Below are 23,425 nucleotides of genomic sequence, written 5' to 3'. Positions count from 1 at the left end.
AGAGCACACCAATGAACTTTACACTCCCAGAACCCACAAAAAAAACTCATGGGTATTTCTGTGCTATTGTAGCAGCTTTTGTTTGTAATCACCTTTTGCTCTGAATGAAATTAAATAGTAGCAAAATCAACAATAGGCCGTAGGCAGCTGTTCCCTGTACTTACTGAGACAAATGTGCAATGTGTGGCTGTGGTATAAATATATATATATATTTTTTTTTTTTAACTTTGCAGAACCACCACCATCTAAACTTCCCAAACTGGAGACACCTCATCCACCAATTCCACCTGTACACCCTCCTCCAGGTAAGTGTTACTGCAAAAGCTTGCTAACAGATAAGATGAACTTGGTGTTTGTTATAATTTTTAATACTGCCTGTGTATCATTTGGAATTTAGAGAAATTTTTTGTTTTTGTTGTACAGAGCGTAAGCCCCCAATGGTTCCGGTAGCTGTGTTGGGAGAAGGTGACCAGATTGGCACAAGTGACACTGCAGACCTGACCAAGATCCAGATACCTCCTCCATCTCTTCCTGCCCCAGTTCACCAACCTCTCCCACTGCCTCATCGCCCACCACCACCCCCTCCAAGTAGCTACATAACTGGCATGTCTACTACCAATTCTTATATGTCTGGCGAAGGTTATCAGAGTCTACAGTCACTGATGAAAACAGAGGGCCCTTCTTATGGAACATTACCACCAGCATATGGTCCTCCAGCTCATCTCCCGTATCACCCACATGTGTTTCCTCCAAATCCTCCACCCCCTGTGCCACCACCCCCTCCTACTTCCTTTCCTCCACCTGCTATTCCCCCTCCTACGCCAGGTTATCCTCCTCCCCCTACCTACAATCCTAACTTTCCCCCTCCCCGCTTACCTCCTGCACATGCAGTCCCTCCCCATCCTCCCCCTGGTCTAGGACTGCCACCAGCCAACTATCCTCCTCCCTCTGTTCCCCCTGGGGGGCAACCACCAGGACCCCCTCCAATCCCCCCACCTGGTATGCCTCCTGTAGGAGGACTTGGGCGGGCAGCCTGGTTGAGATAGCATAAGGCTGCTTTTTTTTTTTTTTTTTGTAAATACTTAAATGTATAAGAAGCAGATTAAATGGCACCAGTACCCAAAAGCAATCCAGTTTCAAAAAGCAGGTCGTCATCCTGAGCCATTGCTACTGGTGACTTGGACTGTGGATATTGACAGCCTGTTGTCATTTGAGGTTTGATTTGACAAGGCAGCTTCAACCTTACAAACTGCTCTTGCTGTGAAGGCTTAAACAGGCCCACAGTTTTTCTTGTACATTGAGTGCATATTAACCAGCCATATTGGCTTGGTCATATTAAACATAAACCATTGTCCTCCTCAGTATTGGCCCTCTACTTTTAGAGGGTCCTATCCAGATTTCTGAAAATAGTTCTGTCCATGGATGTCTTCTTCATTTGACCTGACAATGAATTTCTAGTGATCTGCATAAAATGTACAAGAGAGTTGATTTGTTTTGTTCCTGTTTGCTTGGTTCCTATCCCTCCTTGCTCAGTCAGCAGATCAAAGACAGTATGAGCTTTGTGGACTGTACAATAGAAAGCATGTTTAACCCCTTGATACAAATTCTTATATATAGTTTATTTTTTGTAAGGATGAAAGATTGCCTGAGATCATACTGTGACTTTATTAGGTTGCTGGGACTATTTCATTCCCTAATAAAAACAGTGGTTCTGAAAGCAAAGGCTTAATCTAATCTATATCCTAAATGTAGCGCATGGCTGAGCAGAGACCTCCTCCATATGGCAGGAAACTGGGCCTGAGGGAAGAAATAATTAGCCTAAAGTCTTATTTCACCATTATTTAACTGAGTATGTTTGATACAGTCTGTGTGAGTAGTTGCCAGTTCTCCATTGGGGTACTTTGCTATATTGATGTTCAAACCTACTACTTTAAAACAGAAACTTCAAATCAAGCCTTAAGGTCACATGATTAATATAAATCATGGAGTATGTGTATCATATGGACTTAGCCTGCATTTCTTAAGCATCTCTCCATACCGGCACAGCTTCACTGATGGGTAATAGCTCACCATGACCAGCAGGTGGAGACTGAGACAAACTTTTGGCTGTAGTGCAAGTGGGCTTTGCATTCACATATACACTCAGTCTTCTCTCAGTCTCCAGCAGGTGGGGTTGGTAAGCCTGTGCAGTCTTCCCTGGTTTAGTTTAGGCCTGTTGGATTTTGTTTAGGACTTGTCCTTATCTGTGGTGCCAGATTGAGCTTGGAGGACCCTTTCTGGGGTCCATCCGACCTCAGGGGTGTCACACTTGAGGGGTTGAGTACCCCACCCCCATTTCCCCCACTAGAAGTGCCTCAGCTTTAAGCCTTGCCACCGATACCGGCCAAGCAGGGTTTTTCAACCTGCAGTACATGTTCCCTAGGGTGTATGCGAACCACCTGTTGGGGGTACGCAGGCTGACCGCTTAGCTGGCCCGGACCTGCTCTCCGACATCAGAATTGATGGGGGGAATGCTTGTGGGCCAGCTGCGTGCAATCACTCCATGTTCCTGGCCCTTTCCAGAGTTACAGCAACAGCAGGAAGTAGTTAAATGGAGTGGGTATCGGCGGTGGGTTGGCTTGGAGGCAGGCAGACTTTGGCAGGGCTGGGAGGGAGGAAGGGGGCACTAACTTGGGACATAGGAAGGAGGGAATAGAAAGGACATTTGTTGGGCCTGAGTGTGTGAGTGAGAGGGAAAGAAGTGGTGCACATGGGGAAAGGAAGAGGAAAATTGGGCATGGAGAATAGAATGAGAGAGATGTTGGTTGGGGAATGGAATGAGGTCTGGAGGAGAGGAGGGCGCCAGAAAGGCCTTTTCATTTTGTGCTGTCCATGGCTTGCCTGTATCCCATCCCAGAGGGGGGATACAGAAACCTTGAAGTCGCCTGTGGGGGAAGTGGTGGTCTGGTCCATTGCGTGTTGGCATACGGTTCCGGTTGAGGGTGGCTCGGCTTTGCGGGACTCTTAAGGATCTTCAGATAGATTCTCTTAAACAGAGTTTTGATGTGGCTGCCCTAGCAGTCTAGGTGGCCATGTGTGGTGGTCTGGTGACTTGGGCTTGTTTTCGGTGGCCTGAGCATGTTCTTGACCAGGAGTCTGACTGGTCCTTGGTGGATCAGGAGGTAGCTAAGATTGAGCTGGGCGCTTCTTATCTCTCAGATGCCATGTATGATTGGCAGGCTTCGGCCAGATCCATGGCTCTGTGTGGCCACTTGCTGTACCCTGTGGCTCCAGGGTTGGTTGACGATGCAGCGTCTAAGGCTAAGCTTACTAAATTTCCCTTTAGGGGGGCGTTCTTGTTTGGTGAGGATCTGGACAAGTTGGTTTAGACCTTGACTGACTAAGGTGCCCCGTCTTTCTGAAGACCGTGCTCGCCTGTCTACTCGAGGGGGGGGGGGGGCATTGCTTGGGGGCATTCACATGATTTTCACCATTACCATCCTGGCCCCTTTTTCCAGCTTCTGGATCTTCCTGGGGCCGTTTATTTCAGCATATGTAGTCCTTTTGGGGGAGCCCGCCGGGGGGGCTGTGATTCCTCCGGCGGTTTCTCCACCACGCGCCCAGCCCAATGACTCATTATGGATCCTTCTTCTGGTACCGGTGGACGCCCAGTTGCGGCTTGGAAGAAGGCTTTTCAGCAGACCTTGCAGAGGCTGCTCAACCTCAAAGTGGTTGTACCAGTGCCTCCTCAGGAGTTTTGCACCAGCAGGTATTCCATTTACTTCATGGTGTGCAAGAAAGAGGGGTCTCTTCGGCCCATATTGGATCTGAATGGAATCAACAGGGTGCTATGGGTTCCGTCTTTTTGTATGGAGACCCTGAGATCTGTCGTTCTGGTGGTTCAGCCCGTGGAATTCCTGACTTCTCTTGATCTGACAGAGGCCTACCTGCATGTTCCAATTTGCGCCTCCCATGTTTCAAGTTTATTTATGGCTTGATACACTTTTGTGCACCATTCTGATTGGACATTTCCACTTTTGCTCTTGCTTGATATACCGACCATCACATGTATCTGGACGGTTTACAATTAACTCCCAGCAGAGTTTCCATCGCTATGTGATCTTGGGATGGCACTATCAGTTTTGTGTACTTTTGGTCTGGCCACGGTGCCGTGGATGTTCACCAAGATTATTGTGGTCATGGCAGAGGCCTTGCACAAGGAAGGAATTCTGGTTCATCCCTCTGGATGACTGGTTGATCAAAGCAGAGTCTTTTCAGGAGAGCTCCTAGGTTACTGCTCAGGTTGTGGAGTTCTGCAGTCACTGAGATGGGTGGTCAACCTGTCCAAGAGCCAGTTGACTCCGTCTCAACACCTGGAATACCTTGGGGTTCTTTTCGATACCTGCTTGGGGGCAGGTCTTCCAGAGGCCTGAGTGGACAAATTGCAGTCGCAGATTTGCTTTCTCATGACTTCCTGTTGTCCTCGGGCGCAGGATTTTCTGCAGGTCCTGGGGTCGATGGCAGCTTCTTTGGATGTGGTTCGGTGGACTCGGGCTCACATGCAGCCACTTCAGTATGCTCAACTTCAGCGGTGGTCCCTTCAGTTACACGATCTGGACTCTCCTGTTCCTCTTCGGGGTTTGGTTTATCGCAGCGTCTGGTGGTGGCTAGTCTTTCAGTTTGCTGCAGAGAGTGAGTCAATCATCCTCAGTGGGCAGTGCTTCTCCTGGACTCCAGTCTCCTTGGATGGAGAGCTCAGTGCTTCGGTCGCTCGGCTCAGGGAGCTGGTCTCCAGAGGAGGCGTCTTGGTCGATCAGTGTTCTGGAGACCAGAGCCATCTGGTTGGCATTGCTAGCGTTCCAGATGTTGATGGTTCGGGTTCTCTCAGACAATGCCAAGGGGGTGGCTTACGTCATTCATCAGGGGGGGAACCAGGAGTCATCTGGTGGCGCTGGAGGTGTCTCTGCTCATGGCCTGGGCAGAGGCTCATCTTCTAGACATCTCGGCTTCCCTCATAACAGGAGTGGAGAATGTCCACGTGGACTTCCTCAGTTGTTACATGTTGCATCCCGGAGACTGGTGTCTCAGTCCCGAACCTTCGAGTTGGTTGTTCAGGCCTGGGGTCAGCCAGTCATGGACTTGATGGCCACAAGCGGCAATGCCAAAGCGCCCTGATTCTTCAGTCAACGCAGGGATCTTGAGACCGAGGGGCTGAATGCTCTGGTGCAGCCTTGGCCTTCAGAAGACCTGTACATGTTTCCCCCATGGCCGATGGTGGGCAGAGTACTTCACATTGCTCAGCACCCCGGCCACATGATCATGGTGGCTCTGGACTAGCCCAGGCGTTCGTGGTGTGCAGATCTCAATCGTCTTCTCGTGGTAGATCATCTTCCACAGCCCCTCTCGCCCGACCTTCTGACACAGGGTCCTATTGCAATGTTCGATTCGGGTCCCTTTTGTCTTACGGCCTGGCTCTTGAATGGGAACGCCTATGTAAGGTTATTCAGATAAAGTGATCTCCACTCTCTTGGGGTCCTGGAGACTTTACACCTCTCGGGTTTATGTGCGAGTTTGGCTTATCTTTGAGGAGTGGTTCCTGTTCGCATCTCTTCCCTCCGGGTTGAACTTGCAGCCTTGTCTGTGTTTCACAGTTTGCTGCATGGTCAGCATTTGACTTATCCAGATGTGATTCGCTTTTTGAGAGTGGCCAAATTGTGCCAACCTCTGGTTGGCCTTCAGTTCCAGTCTGGGATCTCAGTCTGGTTCTATCTGTGTTTGTGCACCCTCCTTTTGACCCTCTGGAGTCCTTACTCTGAAGGCAGTCTTCCTGGTAGCCATTTCTTCTGCCAGATGCGTTTCCGAGCTGCAGGTTTTCTCTTGTAGTCCTCCCTTCCTGGAATTTTCTAGGGAGCGCGTAGTGCTGCGGCCGGTTCTTTCTTTCTACCGAATGTGGTTTTGCCTTTTCATGTCAACCAGTCCGTGGTCATCCTAGTCTTGGGTTGACAGGAAAACTCTTTGGAACAGAGACAGTTGCGCAAGTTGGACATCTGCCAGGCCCTTCAGTCTTATGTTCAGCGAGCTCAGGAGTTCTCGAAATTGTATCGTCTTTTTGTCCTCTTAGCAGGTTCTCATAAGGGGGACGGTGCTTCCAAAGCTACCATTGCGCACTGGATCAAGGAGACTATCGCTTCAGCATATCTTCAAAAGATGTCTGTTCCAGGATTTCTCAAAGCTCATTCTGCTCAGTCGGGCTGCTTCTTGTACTGAGTCTTCCCTGATGCCTCCGGTGGATATCAGTAAAGTGGCGGCCTGGTTTTCTCTCCGTTCCTTTGTGCGGCACTGCCATATGGATGTTCAGGTGTGTCAGGACGCAGTGTTCGGGGAGCACGTGCTTGTTGCAGTCCTTTGGGGGTTCCACCCATGATAGGTACTGCTTTAGTGCGTCCCATCAGTGAAGCTATGCCAGTCTGGCGAGACCCTTAAGGAGAAATTAGGTTCTTACCTGCTAATTTTTCTTTCTTTTAGTCTCTCCAGACCGGCACAGCCCCCGCCCTATCTATCTGTGTATTTATTTTATAAAGCATGTGGGGTTTTCTGCAGAATCTTGTGTTTTTAGTAGGGTTGGGGAGATTACAAGAACAGCAGCTTTTGCTAAAGATAATTCTCCTATTCAATTTCCAACAGTATTGCTCTGTTAGTTGTTACTCCTGTTAGGAGTGGCGTTACTGTTATAATTTGCACTTATTAGTTTTAGTTCTGCTTGGCTATTCGGCAGACTGAGTATATATGGGAATGCACAGCCCACTTGTACTATAGCCAAAAGTTTGCCTGTCTCCACCTGCTAGTCATAGTGAGCTATAACCCATCAGTGAAGCTGTGCTGGTCTGGAGAGACTAAAAGAAAGGAAAATTAGCAGGTAAGAACCTAGTTTCTCCTTTTTTTTAATTCCCTCTTAAAGGCCTTAGTTGTAACCAGAGGTAAAGATGACCAGTTCTTATTTCCATGTGTAGTGAACAGCAAAAAAGTTGTGTTTGGACAAATCCAGACTAGTCAGGTGCTGGTGAATGAGGTTTTTCTTTATACTGTGTCTCTGGTTCTTAATGCTGAAGGATTGGAAGTTTATAAAGCATCTCCCTAGCGATTTCCATCATTATAAACATAAGAACTCTAGTTTTAATCATCTCCATTAGCTTCAAAAAGCTGTTCTGTGCTATTAACAAGTGGATCAGACTTTGGGAAACTTATTGCTATCCATAATGCCAATTATATTTTGCACCAGTGAATAAAATTAAGAGTACAGATGAAGCCAGAGCTGGAGCAGTGTAAAAGCTATATCAGGCAGCTTATCCAGTGACAAATGGAGCTAAGCAGTTACTGCATGTTCTTCTCTGCCTGATCTTCAGCAGATTATACCAGTTGAAACATCCAAATAAGACGGTCAGAAAGAATTCATAAATTATTTTGAAGACAATAACTTGATAGCCTATCTCACAATTTATTTACAATATTTACGGCGTTTTTGAATAGATAGTAACGGCTGGTTCAACTTTGGCGATATGCCTTACCAGAGTTACAGATAAGTTCATGATTAATTTATTATAGGCAAGATAAGGATAAAGTTTTTTAAAAAATTGATAAAAAATCCTAAATTAAACCAGAGCCTATGAGGAGGCGCAGCGGCTGAAAAACTCAATATCATCCGTGTTTGATACACAATAGAGTGCCGCTTCCAACGGTTCTTGGTTTTAAGAGAAAATATCAAAAATAAATTATGAGATATATTATCAAGTTATTGTCAAAATAACAATTTATGAGAGCTTTATGACTATCTTATTTGGATGTTTCGACTGGTATAATTTGATAAGACATTTATAAATCATTCAACCAGTTTATTGGATTGATCTTCCGCAAATGCATTGACAGCTTCTCCGCCATATTCAATCAAATCTGTTTTCCCCAGCTGAAGCCCATTGATGGCTTCTGACCCTTGACAGGTACATGGGACCCATTTTCTCAGATGACTTCCTCTCCAGCAACAATCTTAGAGGTTCTGTTTTCCTAGTAATATTTAGAGTTAGTTTCAGAAAATAAGGTTCTGGACCTTAAACGAGTCTTTATTTGCATGCTTAAATTTAGCTCACACCTTTTGCAGTAGTCACTTGCTTTGTGTTACATTCAGGCACTAGAATAATACCATTGCATCCTATTACATTAGCTAGAGATTGTGGAGGCCTGCAAAACAGTTCCTTATTTGATAATGATAAGGAATTGACCTTGTTTGTTCCATAGCCCTCAATTAGTGAAATGTAGTCTCTGGCAAAGTTAGAGTTTGCATATGTAAACTACCACTTCAGAATCAACAAACCAGTATCAGCACTCACTTACGAAGAATATATTTTATTTTGTTCAGTTGGAAGTAAACACTAATTACCCTCATTTATGACGTCACTTTACTAAAATATTTCAAATCAATGTTTTACAGCACATTTCCAATATAAAATCCAATTTCTACTAATCTCCCACCCTCCTGCTCGTCTTCCCCCACCCATCCCCACAAAAAATATAGCAAGTGGATAAATACAGATTTTATAAAATGTGCACCTAGACTCTAAAGCCATTTTCTATGTACACAACAGCAGATGTATATTCCAGTTACTTGTAAATCACATTATACAGAAAATAGAGGAAGGCTGTCCTGTTGCAGGTTTACCAGTTATAACATCAAACGGACTTCCAAAAGCAGCACAAATATACTTTCCCCAGCATGAAAAATATACAGATTTATATACTTTCAACATGTGCTTTCTGCTGTTTAAAAATATCAGTAGTACGCTTCCCTCCTCAGTTTCAAAAGATAGATAAAAAGTCACTTTTCATTGTAATAGCATTTGTATATAAGGGGCTATTCTACAGCAATCTTTCTTCTGCTGAAGCTGTGTGTAAGTCGAGCTTGGGCCTCAACTCGGCAAAGCTATTCACGGAAAACCCACCACTTGCGCAAGCTCTAAGAGTGCTATGCTGTTCACATAGTTGCATCATGCACAAATGCTATTTATCTTAACTGCACAGACCACGATCTGCCTTGTAGCATATGTATGACTTGTGAACACCAAACGGGGGCCATTCTGTTAAGAGGCATTTTTTTCCATTTATAATTTTGACTACTGTTTGTGGCTGGAGCTGACACTTTTTAAAAGAGAAAGTGTCAAAAGTCTAATGCTGTCATACCCTTCAAAGAAATCTGGGTTTTTGTTTTGGGGTTTTTTTTGTTAGGGGGAGGGGGGGGGGGTTCTGCATGTTTTCCTTTGGCTATGTATGGTGTGGCCCTGGTCAGGTTTGCTAATATCTGCAATATCTTTATCAGCCTTGCTGAGTGGCTAGTAGGCTGGCACACTTCATAATGAAGACCAGTCCAACAGTGATTGCACACAGACTTATTGAGTTCTGGGCTAGAAGAGGTTTTCACTTTAAGAAACGTCAGAGGTTCCAATTTGGTGAGCAAGCAGAAAGATTGGTAGTGGGGGAAACCCAAGGGAAACAGACCGAAGGTCATATCTAAATGACATTCTTCAGAACAGAGATAAGGGAGACCACTTTAGCTTGAAAACCAAGAGCACTGGGGCAAAGGACTGGCATTAAGCTTTATAAAAATGGCCCTAATATAAGATCGCCTGGTGGCACAGCTGAGAGCAGTGAGGTAAATCATTGCCCATGTTTTAATAGTATTAATCCTCGCTCTGTTGTGGTCCCTGCAGGAATGTCAGCGAGACCCTGAACCCTTTAAAGAGCACACACAATAAAAGAACCTTAAAGCAATTTGTATTCTGGGTTTCATAGCTTAGCATAATAAGAGGCTTTCAGAAATTTTGTAAGCCACATGTTGCAAGTGCTTGAAGCCCTGTTGCGGTGGTGACTGATTGTCCAGGTAGACTTAACACCTTGCCTAGGTGTGGCTTTCAACAACTCTGGAGAGAGCTTAAAGCAGCTGTCACACTAAGGAGGGCCATAGGCCGTACAAATAGTTTTGACCCTTATTTAGTATATTGGGCCAAAATTGATTAGAATTTGTAAGATGCGAATAAAAATTTATCTCTTTCACACATCTAGCCATATACCATTCTCGTACATAATGTTACAAGGACAAATCTTGGGAAAGCAGCTGTGTCTATCACTTCTGAGCCACACTAACTGAGCTCCAAACAAGGTTAAGTATTGTAAGTTCAAGAACCAGCTAACGGTGAGAGTTCTGATATAAAAACGTACCCCAGGAAAGTACATCCATCACTCGCCTCACCTTGACATTCTGAGATTTACAAACAAGATAAACAGTACTTAACGTAACATTTTCAGATAGGTACAGATTTGAATGAAAGGGTAACTTAGCTGATAAGACAAATCTCAGGCTACTGGAGTACACTGCCCTCTTCCCCCCCCAGGTCAGTTTAAGACTTGTATACCAGTGTTCTTCAACCGCAGGGCCGGCACGTGCATCGGGCTCAAGACAGTGTTCTTCAGCTGTTGGGCCGGAGTGCGATCAATGAGGTGTTATTTTTAGGCCGGTTCCTTCATCAGTGCTGCAGTGCATAAAGATGCGGGCAGCAGCTCCTACGCACTTCCTGTGCCTGAACTGGAAACCTCTCTGACATTGCAACGTCAGTGGGAAGGCTTCCAGGTGAGGCGCAGGGCACACAAGGAGCTGCTGCCCACACCTTTGTGCACTGCAGCAATGAGGAAGAGGGAGCTGGCCCGAAGATAACACCGGGGGTGGCATAAAATGGCCAGGCAGGAGCAGGCCAGAAGGTAAGGCACAGCATGGAGGGAGGGAGAAAACAAAGGTAGAGGGAATTATTTTAGTTTTAAATTTAGTGATTGAATTGTCAATTTTGAGAATTTACATCTGCTGTCTGTATTTTGCACTGTTCTGGAAGAAATGCATTTGTTTATCTGTGGGGTTGTACTGCATGCAGAGTCTTGCATGTTAGGGTTTGGTTTGTATAGGTTAGTACTTTTAGTCCTGTATTTGCATGGGGTTATCTGTTTTCTGGTAGGAATGAATGTTGAGAAGCATACAGTGTGCTTTGTGTAGTTTAATTTTGTCGTTAACCATTATGTGTTGTTAATAAGAATATAATGTATGTATATATGAAAAATGAATGGAAAAAATGGTGTTACAATTAGTACTATTATGGGGGCAGGGTTTGGTCTGTAACTTAGCCCAGTGTTCTTCAACCGCTGGTCCATAGGTGTCAAAATGTTGAAGAACACTGTTGTATACAATATGCCTGCATTTTCCTCTTGTTCTGCATACCTTGGCCCCGTTTCATGCCCAAAGTAGTACAGTAGAATATAGTCTGTCATAGGTGTCGGAATGGGGGAGGCCAGAGGGGCCATGGCCTCCTTAAAAAGATTTGGACACAGATTGTTACCCTCTCTCCGCTCTCCTGATCTGATTTTAAATCTTCATCAAACAGCAGGCCCGCTCCAGAACCCTTCATTCTACTTTCAGGGCAGGCCTGCTTATGGACACTGGCCAAAGATTTAAAACTATAGCACTGGGAGGTGGACTCAGGAGCTCATGCCCCCCGCCACCCCCACAGCAGCACTCCACTCCTTATGCAGTCTGTTATTCTTATGTCATTCTTCCTTTATGAGAAACTCAGTGCTTCTGTTTTAAAGCAAGGCCCCAAGAGGTTAGGTTTGCCCTCGGCTACAGCTCAAACTAAGGTTTACCTTCCCCCATGTCCCACAAAGCATGGAGGAGGGAAGCAGAGGAGCATTAAAGACTCAAAATTGCTTTTGCAAAGCGTGTAGACATCTTGCCTGAGCAAGGAGATGAGCATGTCAAGAAAGTTACAAGGGACAACTAGTACGAGTCACAGAAGGCATCCCAAACCATTCGAAAATGGAACAGTTGAAGTAAATTAAAGTGTGTGTACAAGTAGCCAGGCCCTTTTTTTGGGGTGGGAACTGAGCTCAAAAGTATGGTTACTAAACATCTGGATTTACCCAGACCTGTCCTCTTTTTAGAGGACTGGGTATCCGTGCGGCTTCCTATAAACTCTGGCTCCACTGAAATCTAAAGCCCTGAAAGCTTTCTCTCTGGAGCAACTTCCTGTTCCCACATAGGTGGGATGCTCCAGATAATACTTCAGGCACAGTCTGACCGCAGCAGGCTCACCTCGCTGCTGGCCTGAAGATTATATTTTGTTGAAATGGTAGTTGGGGGGGTGGGGAGGGAGAGCATGATCGAAGCACCCGCAGGGGCGATAGAGAAGCACTGAAACGGTACAGTTGGATTAAGGAAGTGGGGAGAGGACAGGATCGTGTGTCTTTTTTTTTAAGCACAAATATGGTAATCCTAGCAAGGGAATACAAATTGCCCCACCTACTCTCCTTGTCTTCCCCTCTGATCCCGAAGCCTCAGAGCAGAAAAGGTCCTCCACTAATGGCCTAGCAGTTGGTGGCTTTTTCCATGACCTATTGACGTGCCATCTCCCCCTTGCACAAGCATGGGGGGTGGATGACACAGCAGCAGCCCATAGAAAATGCCACCAATGGCCAGGCCACTACTGGAGGACCTTTTCTGATAGGCGATCCTACCAACCACAGCAGACACTGTTGCAAGGGGGTGCTCTCTGCCCAACTCTGTGGTACCATTGGTGTATATATCTATCTACATACAAATTACATTTTTAAAAAATTTTCTTGATTCAAAATTTAGCTGATAAGATGCTACTACATAGCAGCAGCACTCACAAGAAACAGATGTGGTGGAATGCTGCCTTAAAGCAGTATCAAAAACAATATAGATCCAAGTAGGAGAAATTAAGCGCAAACAATACAATTAAAAAAAAAAAAAATCCTCCAGTGTACAACAATTATGAAGGATTAAAAACATCATTTGTTCATCTTAAATGCAAAAATCCTGAGAATAAAGCGTGGGAAGGGTAATGGCAATTTTTAACAGGCACTAGCCAGGAGAGCATACTGACATCCAAAGGTTTAAATGAAAACTAAAAAGCTTCTCTTTATTTGTTTTTTAAACCATCTGTCCCAGCCACTTTGTGCTAAGCTATAGTGTGTTATAGTTTTACTATCTGTCCCCAAATTCCTTGCAATGCTCTTTGTTTATTTTTCTGGGGGGAGGGGAGAGTGGTTGTTACATTTAAGGTGTTTGACAAGCCTTTATCCAAATAGACTCTCTTTTAACACTATCAAGAATCAGTTAACCTCCAGATGATGAAAACTGACTAGTAGCTCTCCATTTCCCTTATTCAAAGCATGAAGGCAGCAGTAGTGAGGGTTGTGATTAGAGAATGACACAGTGGCAGCTAGCTGCGGGGGAGGGGGGAGTGCTCACTGCGGGTATGGCCACTGTGGAGTGGTGACTGGCCTTGTCCCCGCAGGTAAGGAAGGGAAGGCACGCGGTCACATCCCTCCCTCTTACTTTGAAGCGCTTCAGTAAAGAAACTGAAGCCAATGAAGCCTGCCTGCCTGCAGTCGCGCGTGGTGTGGGCGGAAGCTCCTCCTCTGATGCAACTTCCGGTTCCGTCAGAAGAGAAGCTTCTGCCCACACACACGCGACTGCAGGCACAGGCAGGCAGTCTCTGCCGGCTTCAGTAAGTTTCTTTACTAATGTGCAGTGAAGGTAAGGGGGAGGGAGGGAGATTCTCGGGCCGCTGAAGGGCGGTGAGGTGGCAAGAGGGAAGTGTGGATGCTATGGGAAATAGAACGGTGGTCTGGTGACGGGGACAGATTTTTTCCTCCCGTTTCATTCTCTAGTTGTGATCATATCAATTACAGTTATCATCAATTGCAGTCCAAGACCTCGGTGTGCAGCATAGACTTGCAGTCTCAGGAAGCCTAAGCAAATGGAGGCAGTCACATGCTGACTGTCACTGCTGGACATACATCAGAGGTGCAGCACTAGTTCTGTGACCCTATTCACCAATAGGACCCCCTTTGGGCTCTCGGCTCACAGTTTGGGAACCATTGTGTTAAAGGAAGCAGATTAATCAGGGCTGGAAGATAATTTAGAAGAGACATGTTGGTGCTTTATAGGGTCTGTTGATATTGGCCATACACTCGGAATAGAAAACCCAGAACAGCTCCCTAGCGGGGAAATCCAGTGTGTCTTGGGACTTTTGTTTTCCAATTCACTACCCCACATACTCAGGTAGCCACAGCAAGTAAAACTATTACCATACTCCAGTGTGTCACAACTTTTTAAGGTGCGGCACACTAACCTCGCAGCCGTGACTAGACAGCACCTGGAAATGTGTGAAGGTCGATGCAGTGACATCCATGCATGTGCTGCCCTGACCTCCTATTACCATGGGGATGGGGTGGTGCTGCAGAAGGAGCAGAGGTGCCACGAGAGGCGCAGTCAGCCAGCGCTGTTCCTTGCAGCACATCTGGAATCTGCCAGGGAACACAGTTTGCAATACACTGACATACTTGAACATTTAAGCCATAGCATCACTGTAACAAAAACCAAGTCACTTGTTTTATGGACAGTAGTAAGCAAAAATAAATTTAAGAAATATCCCATTCATTTTGATTAGAAAAACTATAGACTACTTTTCCCATTCTTGTGACCAATCTTAGGAGAAACTAAATTCTAATTACAGCAAGTCACCTTTGGAAACTTAAATCAGGAAGCAATAGCTGAAAAAGGATTTGGGCATATAAATGTCTTATATCATTTTACTTGATGCCTTTTTTTTTGGGGGGGAGGGGGGAGTGAGGGGGAGCCTGAGGTACTTTATTAAATTTAGAGCACCGGGGCTTCATGGTTCGCAGTGCGATGGCTTACTCATGGAGCCAGGAAGACCAGCCCAACCCTATTCCATCAAATTTTGATATGAACTCCCTGTCCTTGAAGATGGAAAAAACACACAAGGATTGGAAACAAAGCTCCAATCCCTAAAAAAGATGTGCATTGCACCAAATCTAATCACACTTCACTTCAAATTCATTTAAATTTCTGTGCCTTTAAGATTTAAAAGTTTCATTTCTTTTGAGGTGAGACAGCATCGAAGCTGTACAAACTGAAGCAGGACTGGACGAGATTCTGTTGCTTCTCTGCTGTTGCACCAAGGCTATGAGCGACTTTCAGTTGTTTTCCTTTCACCAGCCCCAGTAAAGCTAGTGCTACCATCCACGTACTATTTATAAAATATCAGAGGGGCGATGGCTGGAAGCATTTGTTTCCATGTCGTCTTCGTGGTGGCCCGAAGAAATTACCTCAACCTTTGCTATCTGCAGGAGTGAAACCCATCCACACACTTTAGGACTTGCCCATAAATTTGCTTGCCTTTCGACAGTTCGTAGTACCCTCACTCGCCCTTTTCTATTTTTTAAAGAGAATTCTCTGTATACAAAATAAGATCCCACTCGTACAAGACTTCTGTCCACAACACACAATATACAAGTGAACATAGGGAGCTGTGCAACACGTGTGCTCAAAGTAAGAAGTACAGGGGATGGGAGTGAGATTCAAACCCCAATCCATAGGTCCACAACCACTCAAGCAATCGGATAATAGCCTGGGTTCAGAGGGAAGAAATCAAGCCCAGAAGCTGCAGTTCATCTGCTCCTTGGTGTCCAGCATTCCTGATGTCTTGAAAAGTCAAAAGCAGACAGGATGGATAGCCTGGGCTCCCAGAGCTTTATAAAAGTACACAGCACCCGCTGTACCCACTTATGTCATAAAGTTGCCAATTTGCAGATCAGCAATACAAGGCCTTCTGGAAGTGATCAGAAGTGAAAGCAGATTTGCACTAAAATACAGGATGACCCAGCTTTGCCAGTACAAGGCTTTAATCCTACGAAGGGATTGTCCAGACTACCATAAGTAGGAATCGGCCAACAGCTGCCATATTTACATTATACAAAGTCCTAACCATAGTGGTAGCTGAGAGAAACTGCAGACACTCGTCTTGGAAGTGCTCTTCGCGTTGACCCTATAAAGGACCCTTGAACTGGTTTCCAGAGAGGTGCTGTCTGATGGATGGTTTGCTGCTGGCAGCGTCACCCAACTTTCTCCAGACAACCTATGTGGAAAGAAACAGATGTACTTAGCAGGAGTCTGAGCTTCTGTATTTTTCATTTAACTGGGAGAATTACTCCTTAAAACAAATCAGCCTCTCTGTGGTGCATCATACAGATTTTGAATCACATTGATTTACAGCATCTACTTCCAATGTTATAATGCACCACTAGATGGCATCCATGAACTAAAAAAAAGCCCTTAGATTAGAATAACATGACATTTATTTCCTCAAAAAGGGACAGGATCCCGCTTCCCCCCCCCCCCCCCCCATCCTCTGGATCCCATTAAATATAGTGCAAAATATAGACAGCAGATATAAATTCTCAAAACTGACATATTTTGATCACTAAATTTAAAATAAAATCATTTTTCCTACCTTTGTTGTCTGGTGATTTCATGAGTTTCTGGTTGCACTTCCTTCTGACTATGCATCTCATTTCTTTTTCTTTCTTTCTCTCTCCCTGCCCCTCCACCCCTCTTTCTTTCTGTATTTCTCTCTCCTAGAACCTGTCCAAACCTCTTTTTAAACACAGCTAACCTAACTGCTTTTAGCACCACTTCTGGCAATGAGTTCTAGAGCTTAACAATGTGCTGAGTGCAAAAATGTTTTCTCCAATCTGTTTTAAACATACTTAGTAACTTCACGGTGTGTCCCTCAGGTTTTGCACTTTTTAAAATGCAAACAATTGATTCACATTTAAATTTTCATCCACTCAGGATTTTATAGATTTAATTCATATTTTTCCTCAGCTCCAAGCTGAAAAGCGCTAACATAGGACTTCCCAAGCCTGTACCAAGAACTAGAGTTACCAGATTTCCTCTTTAAAAAAATTTTTAAAAAGAGGGCACCTGGCCACGCCCTGTTCCTCCCCCACACGAACCTCGTGTCTCCTTTCCAGAGCTCGGGCTCATGTCTGGAGGACCTTCGCACATGCCCAGATGGTGCGATTACATCCTCTAGATGTGGTTCCAAGCCAGGAGTCTTCCAAAACCCAGACAAACTGCCGGGTTTTGAAAATCTCTTTGGGCAACTGGGCAGTCCTCTAAAAAGATATCATGAACTCCCTGTCCGTGAAGGAAGACAGGAAAAACCCCACAAACTTCATTTCTTTTGAGTTGCACACATTTACACAAACAATTGTAGAATAAGGGGTCTCCGTGCCTAAGTGTGAGGATTTGCACACTTCCACTGGTGCAAACAGCCGTGCCTTAAAATTACAAATATTGTGGAATAGTCACTCTATAAAGTCAAAATGAAGTAACCTAAATTTGATGCTCATCAGCTCCTACTCGAACTCTGCTCAGAGACATGAAGGCAGATACCACCGCCTCATCACCCAATCATTGCAGTGTTCAATGCGATTTAAGACTGATACTGGTAGTGAGGTGGTGGTATCTGCTTTCATGTCTCTGAGCAGAGTTCGATTAGGAGCTGATGAGCATCAAATTTAGGTTACTTCATTTTGACTTTATAGAGTGACTATTCCGCAATATTTGCATTTCCTATTTTTAGTCACTCAACAGCGAAGAGTCGTTGAGTTAATTTGCCCTTCATTGTTTTTTGACTGTGCCTTAAAATTAGGCACGGCGCCTGGGTGTAAAGGTACACCGTCAAAAGTGTGGAGGACAACGGCGCGCCAACATTTGAGCGCAGAAGAAATGCGCGCCACCGCTTTGAGGCCTTCCAGTTTACGCTGTGAGAGGGGGGGGAACACCCCGACTACAGTTAGAACTGCTCGTGCTCCCATTTGGGGGGGATGAAAACTCCTGTTCTTCCTTTTTTGGGGAGTTTTCAGTGTAGTGGGGGGGGTTCCCCTCCACATACCCCCTTAAGAGCACAAAAGGGAAGGCCTCAAAGTGGCGGCACGCATTTGTCCTGCGCGCACAAGTTGGCGCAATGTTATCCCCTGCGGTTTTGACGCGTCACCGGGTGTAAATGCTATTCTATAAACCATGCCTAACTTAAGGTGCCATATATAGAATAGTGCTTAGGCATTTATTTTCAGCGCCGATTGGTTAGGCGCAATATATAGAGACTTCAGTCTCGTGTGTTCCATGTTAACTCTGCGTGTTTCAGCGAGTGCTTATCATAACATACTTAACCCCAAATTATGGATATGGCGTGTGCATACAACTTAATTGGCCTAATCAAGCACTAATTGACAATTAATACCTTGTAATTGGCATTAATTAAAAGTAACATGTATAGTACGGAAAGCGTTGATTCTATAAAAAGTATGCATCAGTTGCGACTTTAAAAAGGAAGCGTAGTCAAGGGCAGATTGGGAACAGTCCTAAAAGCTAGACGTATTGTTAACAGAATACATCCAATCCATGCCCAACTTAAGTGCAGGCATTTTAGGCCTGGTTTTAAATGACCTAAATGAGTACACCTAAGTAGAAACATAGAAACATAGAAATAGACGGCAGATAAGGGCCACGGCCCATCCAGTCTGCCCACCCTAATGACCCTCCCCTACCTTTACCCTGTGAATAGATCCCACGTGTCGATTCCATTTGGCCTTAAAATCAGGCACGCTGCTGTCCTCAATCACCTGAAGTGGAAGACATTAAAGGAAGGCTTAAGTAACCACATGGGAATAGTAGTATTGTGAGTCACTTAGGTGTGCCACTATTTACCCCCATAAGCAATGCATCACTATTTCTTGTGAGTTTTTGTGGAATAATATTCTCATGTGATAATTATTGTAAAGGAAAAGTTGATTCACTGTTCTACCTTTCACTATTGAAAAGTTCTTGGACAAGTTTCCCCAAGCAAACATCGCCTAAAACGTAATTCTTCTATGCTGCCATTGCAACAGAATGTTGCAAGGGACAGAGAAACCCCTCCACTTCATATATTTTCTAGAATCTAAGCGCTTAAAACACAATAACGTTAATTAAAAGTAATTTCAGACAGGTATTTTAGCCCAGGTAGTCTATCCAGTTCCCCCTACCCATAGTGTCACCACAGACACGATCCAATATTTGAAGTTCTCTCAAACCTTTTTAGCTCCAAGTATGGCATAAACGGAGCAAATGTTTTTCACGGCACATTATAATTGAAATGATAAAACTGAAAAACCAACAAAAGCTTAAATTTGAGAGTTATTTATTTAAAAGTTCTTTAAGCTATGTATGGGTAATTGTACCAACAGTGAAACTAAAGTAGATAGAATTGCTAATCAATATGATGGATGTGCTTATTTTTGAGTGCAAATTAACTCAAAATGCGGCTCGATAGTTGACAAGCAAACACGCATTTCATCATTCACCATCTGCCGTTCTCTTTTTTTTCCAATTTAATTTCTGTCAGAGCGTTCAATTCTGGTCTCCTCATCTCAAGAAAGATATAGCGGCACTAGAAAAGGTTCAAAGAAGAGCGACCAAGATGGTCAAGGTGATGGAACTCCTCTCGTATGAGGAAAGTCTAAAAGACTCTTCAACTTGGAAAAAAGACAGCTGAGGGGAGATACAATTGAAGTCTACAAAATCCTGAGTGGAGTAGAGCGGGTACAAGTTGATCGATTTTTCACTCTGTCAAAAATTACAAAGACTACGGGACACTCGATGAAGTTACAGATATTATAATGCCTCTGTACCGCTCCATGGTGCGACCTCACCTGGAGTACTGCATTCCATTCTGGTCACCTTATCTCAAGAAAGATATTGTAGAACTAGAAAAGATTCAAAGAAAAGCGACCAAAATGAGAAAGGGGATGGAACTCCTCTCGTATGAGGAAAGACTAAAAAGGTTAGGGCTCTTCAGCTTGGAAAGAGCCGGCTGAGGGAAGGTATGATTGAAATCTACAAAATCCTGAGTGGAGTAGAATGGGTACAAGTGGATTGATTTTTCACTCCGTCAACAATTACAAAGACTAGGGGACACTCGATGAAGTTACAGGGAAATACTTTTTAAAACCAATTGGAGGCAATATTTTTTTCACTCAGAGAATAATTAAGCTCTGGAACACATTGCCAGAGGTTGTGGTAGGAACAGATAGTATAGCTGGTTTTAAGACAGGTTTGGACAAGTTCCTGGAGGAAAAGTCCCTAGTCTGTTAATGAGAAAGACACGGGGGAAGCCACTGCTTGCCCTGGATCGGTAGCATGGAATGTTGCTACTCTTTGGGTTTTGGCCAAGTACTAGGGACCTGGATTGGCCACCGTGAGGACGGGCTAGATGGACCATTGTTCTGACCCAGTAAGGCTATTCTTCTGTTCTTACCTTGTAGAATTGCACTAAGTGCAGTTTTAGTCAGTGCCAACATTTTGGGCGCTATATAAAAAATCAGCCCTAGCTGGATAACACAGAACACCCACTCTCTGCCCATAACACGCCCTCTCTGAACTTTTTTTTTTTTTTTAATCTGGTCATGCCCTGGTTAACACATGCAAGCTTGCAAAATATTACACAACACTAACACATTTCTGTGGTAGCCTGTTTATGTGTTCCAACAACATGCTGAGGGATTAACACCATTCAGTAAAAAGACCTCGTATATGAGAAAATCCTGGCATTAGATAGCTGTAATTTGGGTCGCTCTTCTCTAGATGTACCAGTTTGCATTTGTTCACATTAAATTTTCTCTCTCGTCTGGAAGCCTAGTCTCAAGGGTTTCCTGCAATATCTCACGCTTCCCTTAATAACTTATGTGGCAGCAGGTTCAGGACAAATGTCAGGAAGTTCTGTTTCACACAGCGAGTGGCGAGCGCTTGGAATGCTCTCCCAGAGGAGCTGGCGGCAGAGACTAGTGTTCAGGGTTTCAAGCGCAAGTTGGATGCACACCTCCTTGCAAATCATATCGGGGGATACGGGAAATCCGGGTCTCCAACAGGGAGCACCTAACTGGGCCTCCGCGTGTGCGGATCGCCGGACTAGATGGACCTAGGTCTGATCCGGTGAAGGCGTTTCTTATGTTCTTATGTCACCTGAAGATTTGATCCACTCATTTATTCTCTTTTCCATATCATTTTAGAGTTATCTTAAAAAGCACCAGTCCCAGTACAAATCATTTTCAGAAGGGAAGTCAAACTCAGGCAAGCACCTGGTTTTCAGAGCGACCCTGGAGGCCTAGGGACAGAAAGGGATCCTTTTGGTATGCTGTACAAAGAAATGGGCTTAACCCACCCTTATGTGGACCTTTCTTGTGCATAACTTACATAACATAACTTCATTTTTCTATACCGCCTTAATCAGAAGAATTCTAGGCGGTTTCCACAAAAGAGAAAAACTGGGCAAACAGTGAAATACAAAATGATAAGAAAAGGAATACAGCCTGTTATATTAAAAAAGACATTACAATTTAAAATTGATGGAATAAAATGAATTATGTTAAAGATAAAAGCACAGATTAAGAGATAAATTTGTCAAATAATACTGTCTTCATTTATTTTCTAAAAGCGCCATAGGACAGCATGGCTCCGCTGATATAATTACCCAAACAGGACTGTCTAAATAAGACCTAAGTTTGCAGCCTAAAATCATCGGGTAAGCAAATAGGTTACAATTCCTGGTTATCCTCACGGGGTTATATAAAATGAGATAGCAGGTATGTAGGTGCCAATCCCCAAACTGACTTAAAACGCTGCACCCATTTCTAGTTCGGCTGGCAAAAAGAACATTTTTTTAATTTGTTTTGTAAATAGCTGCTTGCTAATTTAGCATGTGGCTATTTAAAAAAAAAAAAAAAAACATGGCACAGCTGCACTTACCGACACCAATTTTGTAGGTGGCATAGCCTCCCACGTTAACCAGGCGCTAATCGGTTAGTACGCGGTAACGTAGATGCACTCACTTGTTAATGCACGCCACTATTCGCCTTCCTCCATTTAACACTACCCTCTCTTCTATCTATTAACCAGCTCCCAATCCACAGCAGAACATTGCCTTCTATCTCATGGCTTTTAAAATTTCCTCAGGAGTCTCTTCAGACATGCTGTATCGACCAATTCACATTTTTCCACCTTTACCTCCCCTTTCAAAAATGGCTGTCTCTTAACTTGTCTTTTCGAGTTCTTTCCAGCAGCTCTTTTCCTGCAATATTTTCTAAGAAGTTCCCAGTTAGTAAATTATGCAGCCAAAGGCAGTTTTTAAAGGATTTTACTGCGAAGGGAAAAATATTAAGCCTGACAACAGCCAAGGAACACCACCCTGAGCTAATCTTCTGAATCTTGCAGCTTAAACAAAACACACACACACACACAAATGTAAGTGGTGCATTTGCTAAAAAAAAAAAGCATAGTTAACACCATATTATAGCCCTATACATTTTATGCAGTTTGTCGCTGTGCCATTGATGCACTGATCCAAAGGAATATTTCAGCTTGAAGTCAGCTAGCAAGGAATGCAAGCCACACATGGCGAGAACACACTCTGATTTAGAACTAATCTTTGCATCCAGCCTTCAAACACTCATCATAGATCTATGGGCCAAATCACAAAATGCCGTATGCATAGCAATGTAGCTACTACCACCTATTCACTTTTTTCTTTTTTTAATATTATATACAATATTCAGATTTAGAATTCTGATGAACAATCAATATAGCCTCTAAGCTTTCTCTGGACAGATTGTGAATTGTGACACCTTCATACTTTAACAAACAGAATCTGGAGATTCCATTGTTGTCCCAGAAACCAGGCCTGAACATGCCACACCCATTTTTCCTTCCTCCCACTGGCCCCCCCTTCCTTTGTCCTTACATTGCACATCTCTCGGACAATTGCCTTCTCCTTCTCACTGAGGTCCTCTTCATAGCTGTCCTTTATCTGCCTGTCCAGATTTTCATGAACTTCAAGTACCTGCAGAGAAACAACAAAAAAGAAGTCTATGATTCCCGAAGTCCTTCTAGTACGGTATGGAGTTGTGACTTTATGAATACCCAGTATATGCTAGACTAATTTATGTTAAAATAAATGACAACTCCCATGTTTGGCCCTTGGCTAGCACTGGTAGAAGAGTTCTGCACTTACTGGAAGTAAGGAGATACCAATATATCAACAGCACATTTTGATACTTTATAAATTTTGTTAGGCTCTCTTTTTTTTTTTAAATTCTACACTTCTCCCTCCGTATTCGCGGTGGATACGTTCCAGCTATAGTCGCGAATATGGGAAAACCGCGAATAACTATTGTATATGTTATTCGCGTTTTTTTGTAAAAGATAGCGATTTTGTTATTAAAACTGCGAATAACATATACAATAGTTATTCGGGGTTTTGGCAGGCAAGCAGCGATTCAAAATGCTTTTTGCAGGCAAGCAGCGATTGAAGAGCTTTTAAAGCTTTAAGCATGCAAGCGGCGATTCAGAAAGCTTTAAGCAGGCAAGTGATTTTCTCCATGCATGCTGGGAAGCAGCATTTCACTCTATGGATGCTGGGAAGCAGCG

At 44.1% G+C, this 23,425-nt stretch overlaps 2 protein-coding genes across 7 annotated transcripts in view; one reads left to right on the top strand and one right to left on the bottom strand.

Moving 5' to 3' along the window:
• Nucleotides 1–1,965, top strand: part of CCNK (cyclin K) — a 75,871-nt gene extending 73,906 nt beyond the window's left edge. The window contains exons 11-12 of one of the 2 annotated variants that reach the window (XM_033950696.1): nt 234–305; nt 424–1,965. In XM_033950696.1, the coding sequence (XP_033806587.1) occupies nt 234–305; nt 424–1,046 (695 nt within the window). In that variant the 3' untranslated portion in view covers nt 1,047–1,965. The remainder of the gene's footprint in view (nt 1–233; nt 306–423) is intronic. The other variant, XM_033950695.1, reaches the window with a different exon arrangement.
• Nucleotides 1,966–14,711: 12,746 nt separating this feature from the next.
• CCDC85C (coiled-coil domain containing 85C) overlaps nt 14,712–23,425 on the bottom strand; it is a 249,335-nt gene continuing 240,621 nt past the window's right edge. For all 5 annotated transcript variants that reach the window (XM_033952299.1, XM_033952301.1, XM_033952300.1 and 2 more), the window contains 2 exons: nt 22,740–22,838; nt 14,712–16,034 (listed from right to left, as the gene is read on the bottom strand). In XM_033952299.1, the coding sequence (XP_033808190.1) occupies nt 15,945–16,034; nt 22,740–22,838 (189 nt within the window). In that variant the 3' untranslated portion in view covers nt 14,712–15,944. The remainder of the gene's footprint in view (nt 16,035–22,739; nt 22,839–23,425) is intronic.

The sequence above is a fragment of the Geotrypetes seraphini genome, chromosome 7 (assembly GCF_902459505.1).
Source record: "Geotrypetes seraphini chromosome 7, aGeoSer1.1, whole genome shotgun sequence".
NCBI lineage: Eukaryota > Metazoa > Chordata > Amphibia > Gymnophiona > Dermophiidae > Geotrypetes > Geotrypetes seraphini.
The sequence above is the reverse complement of the archived record's forward strand: the minus strand, read 5'-3'. Positions and strand labels throughout refer to the sequence as shown.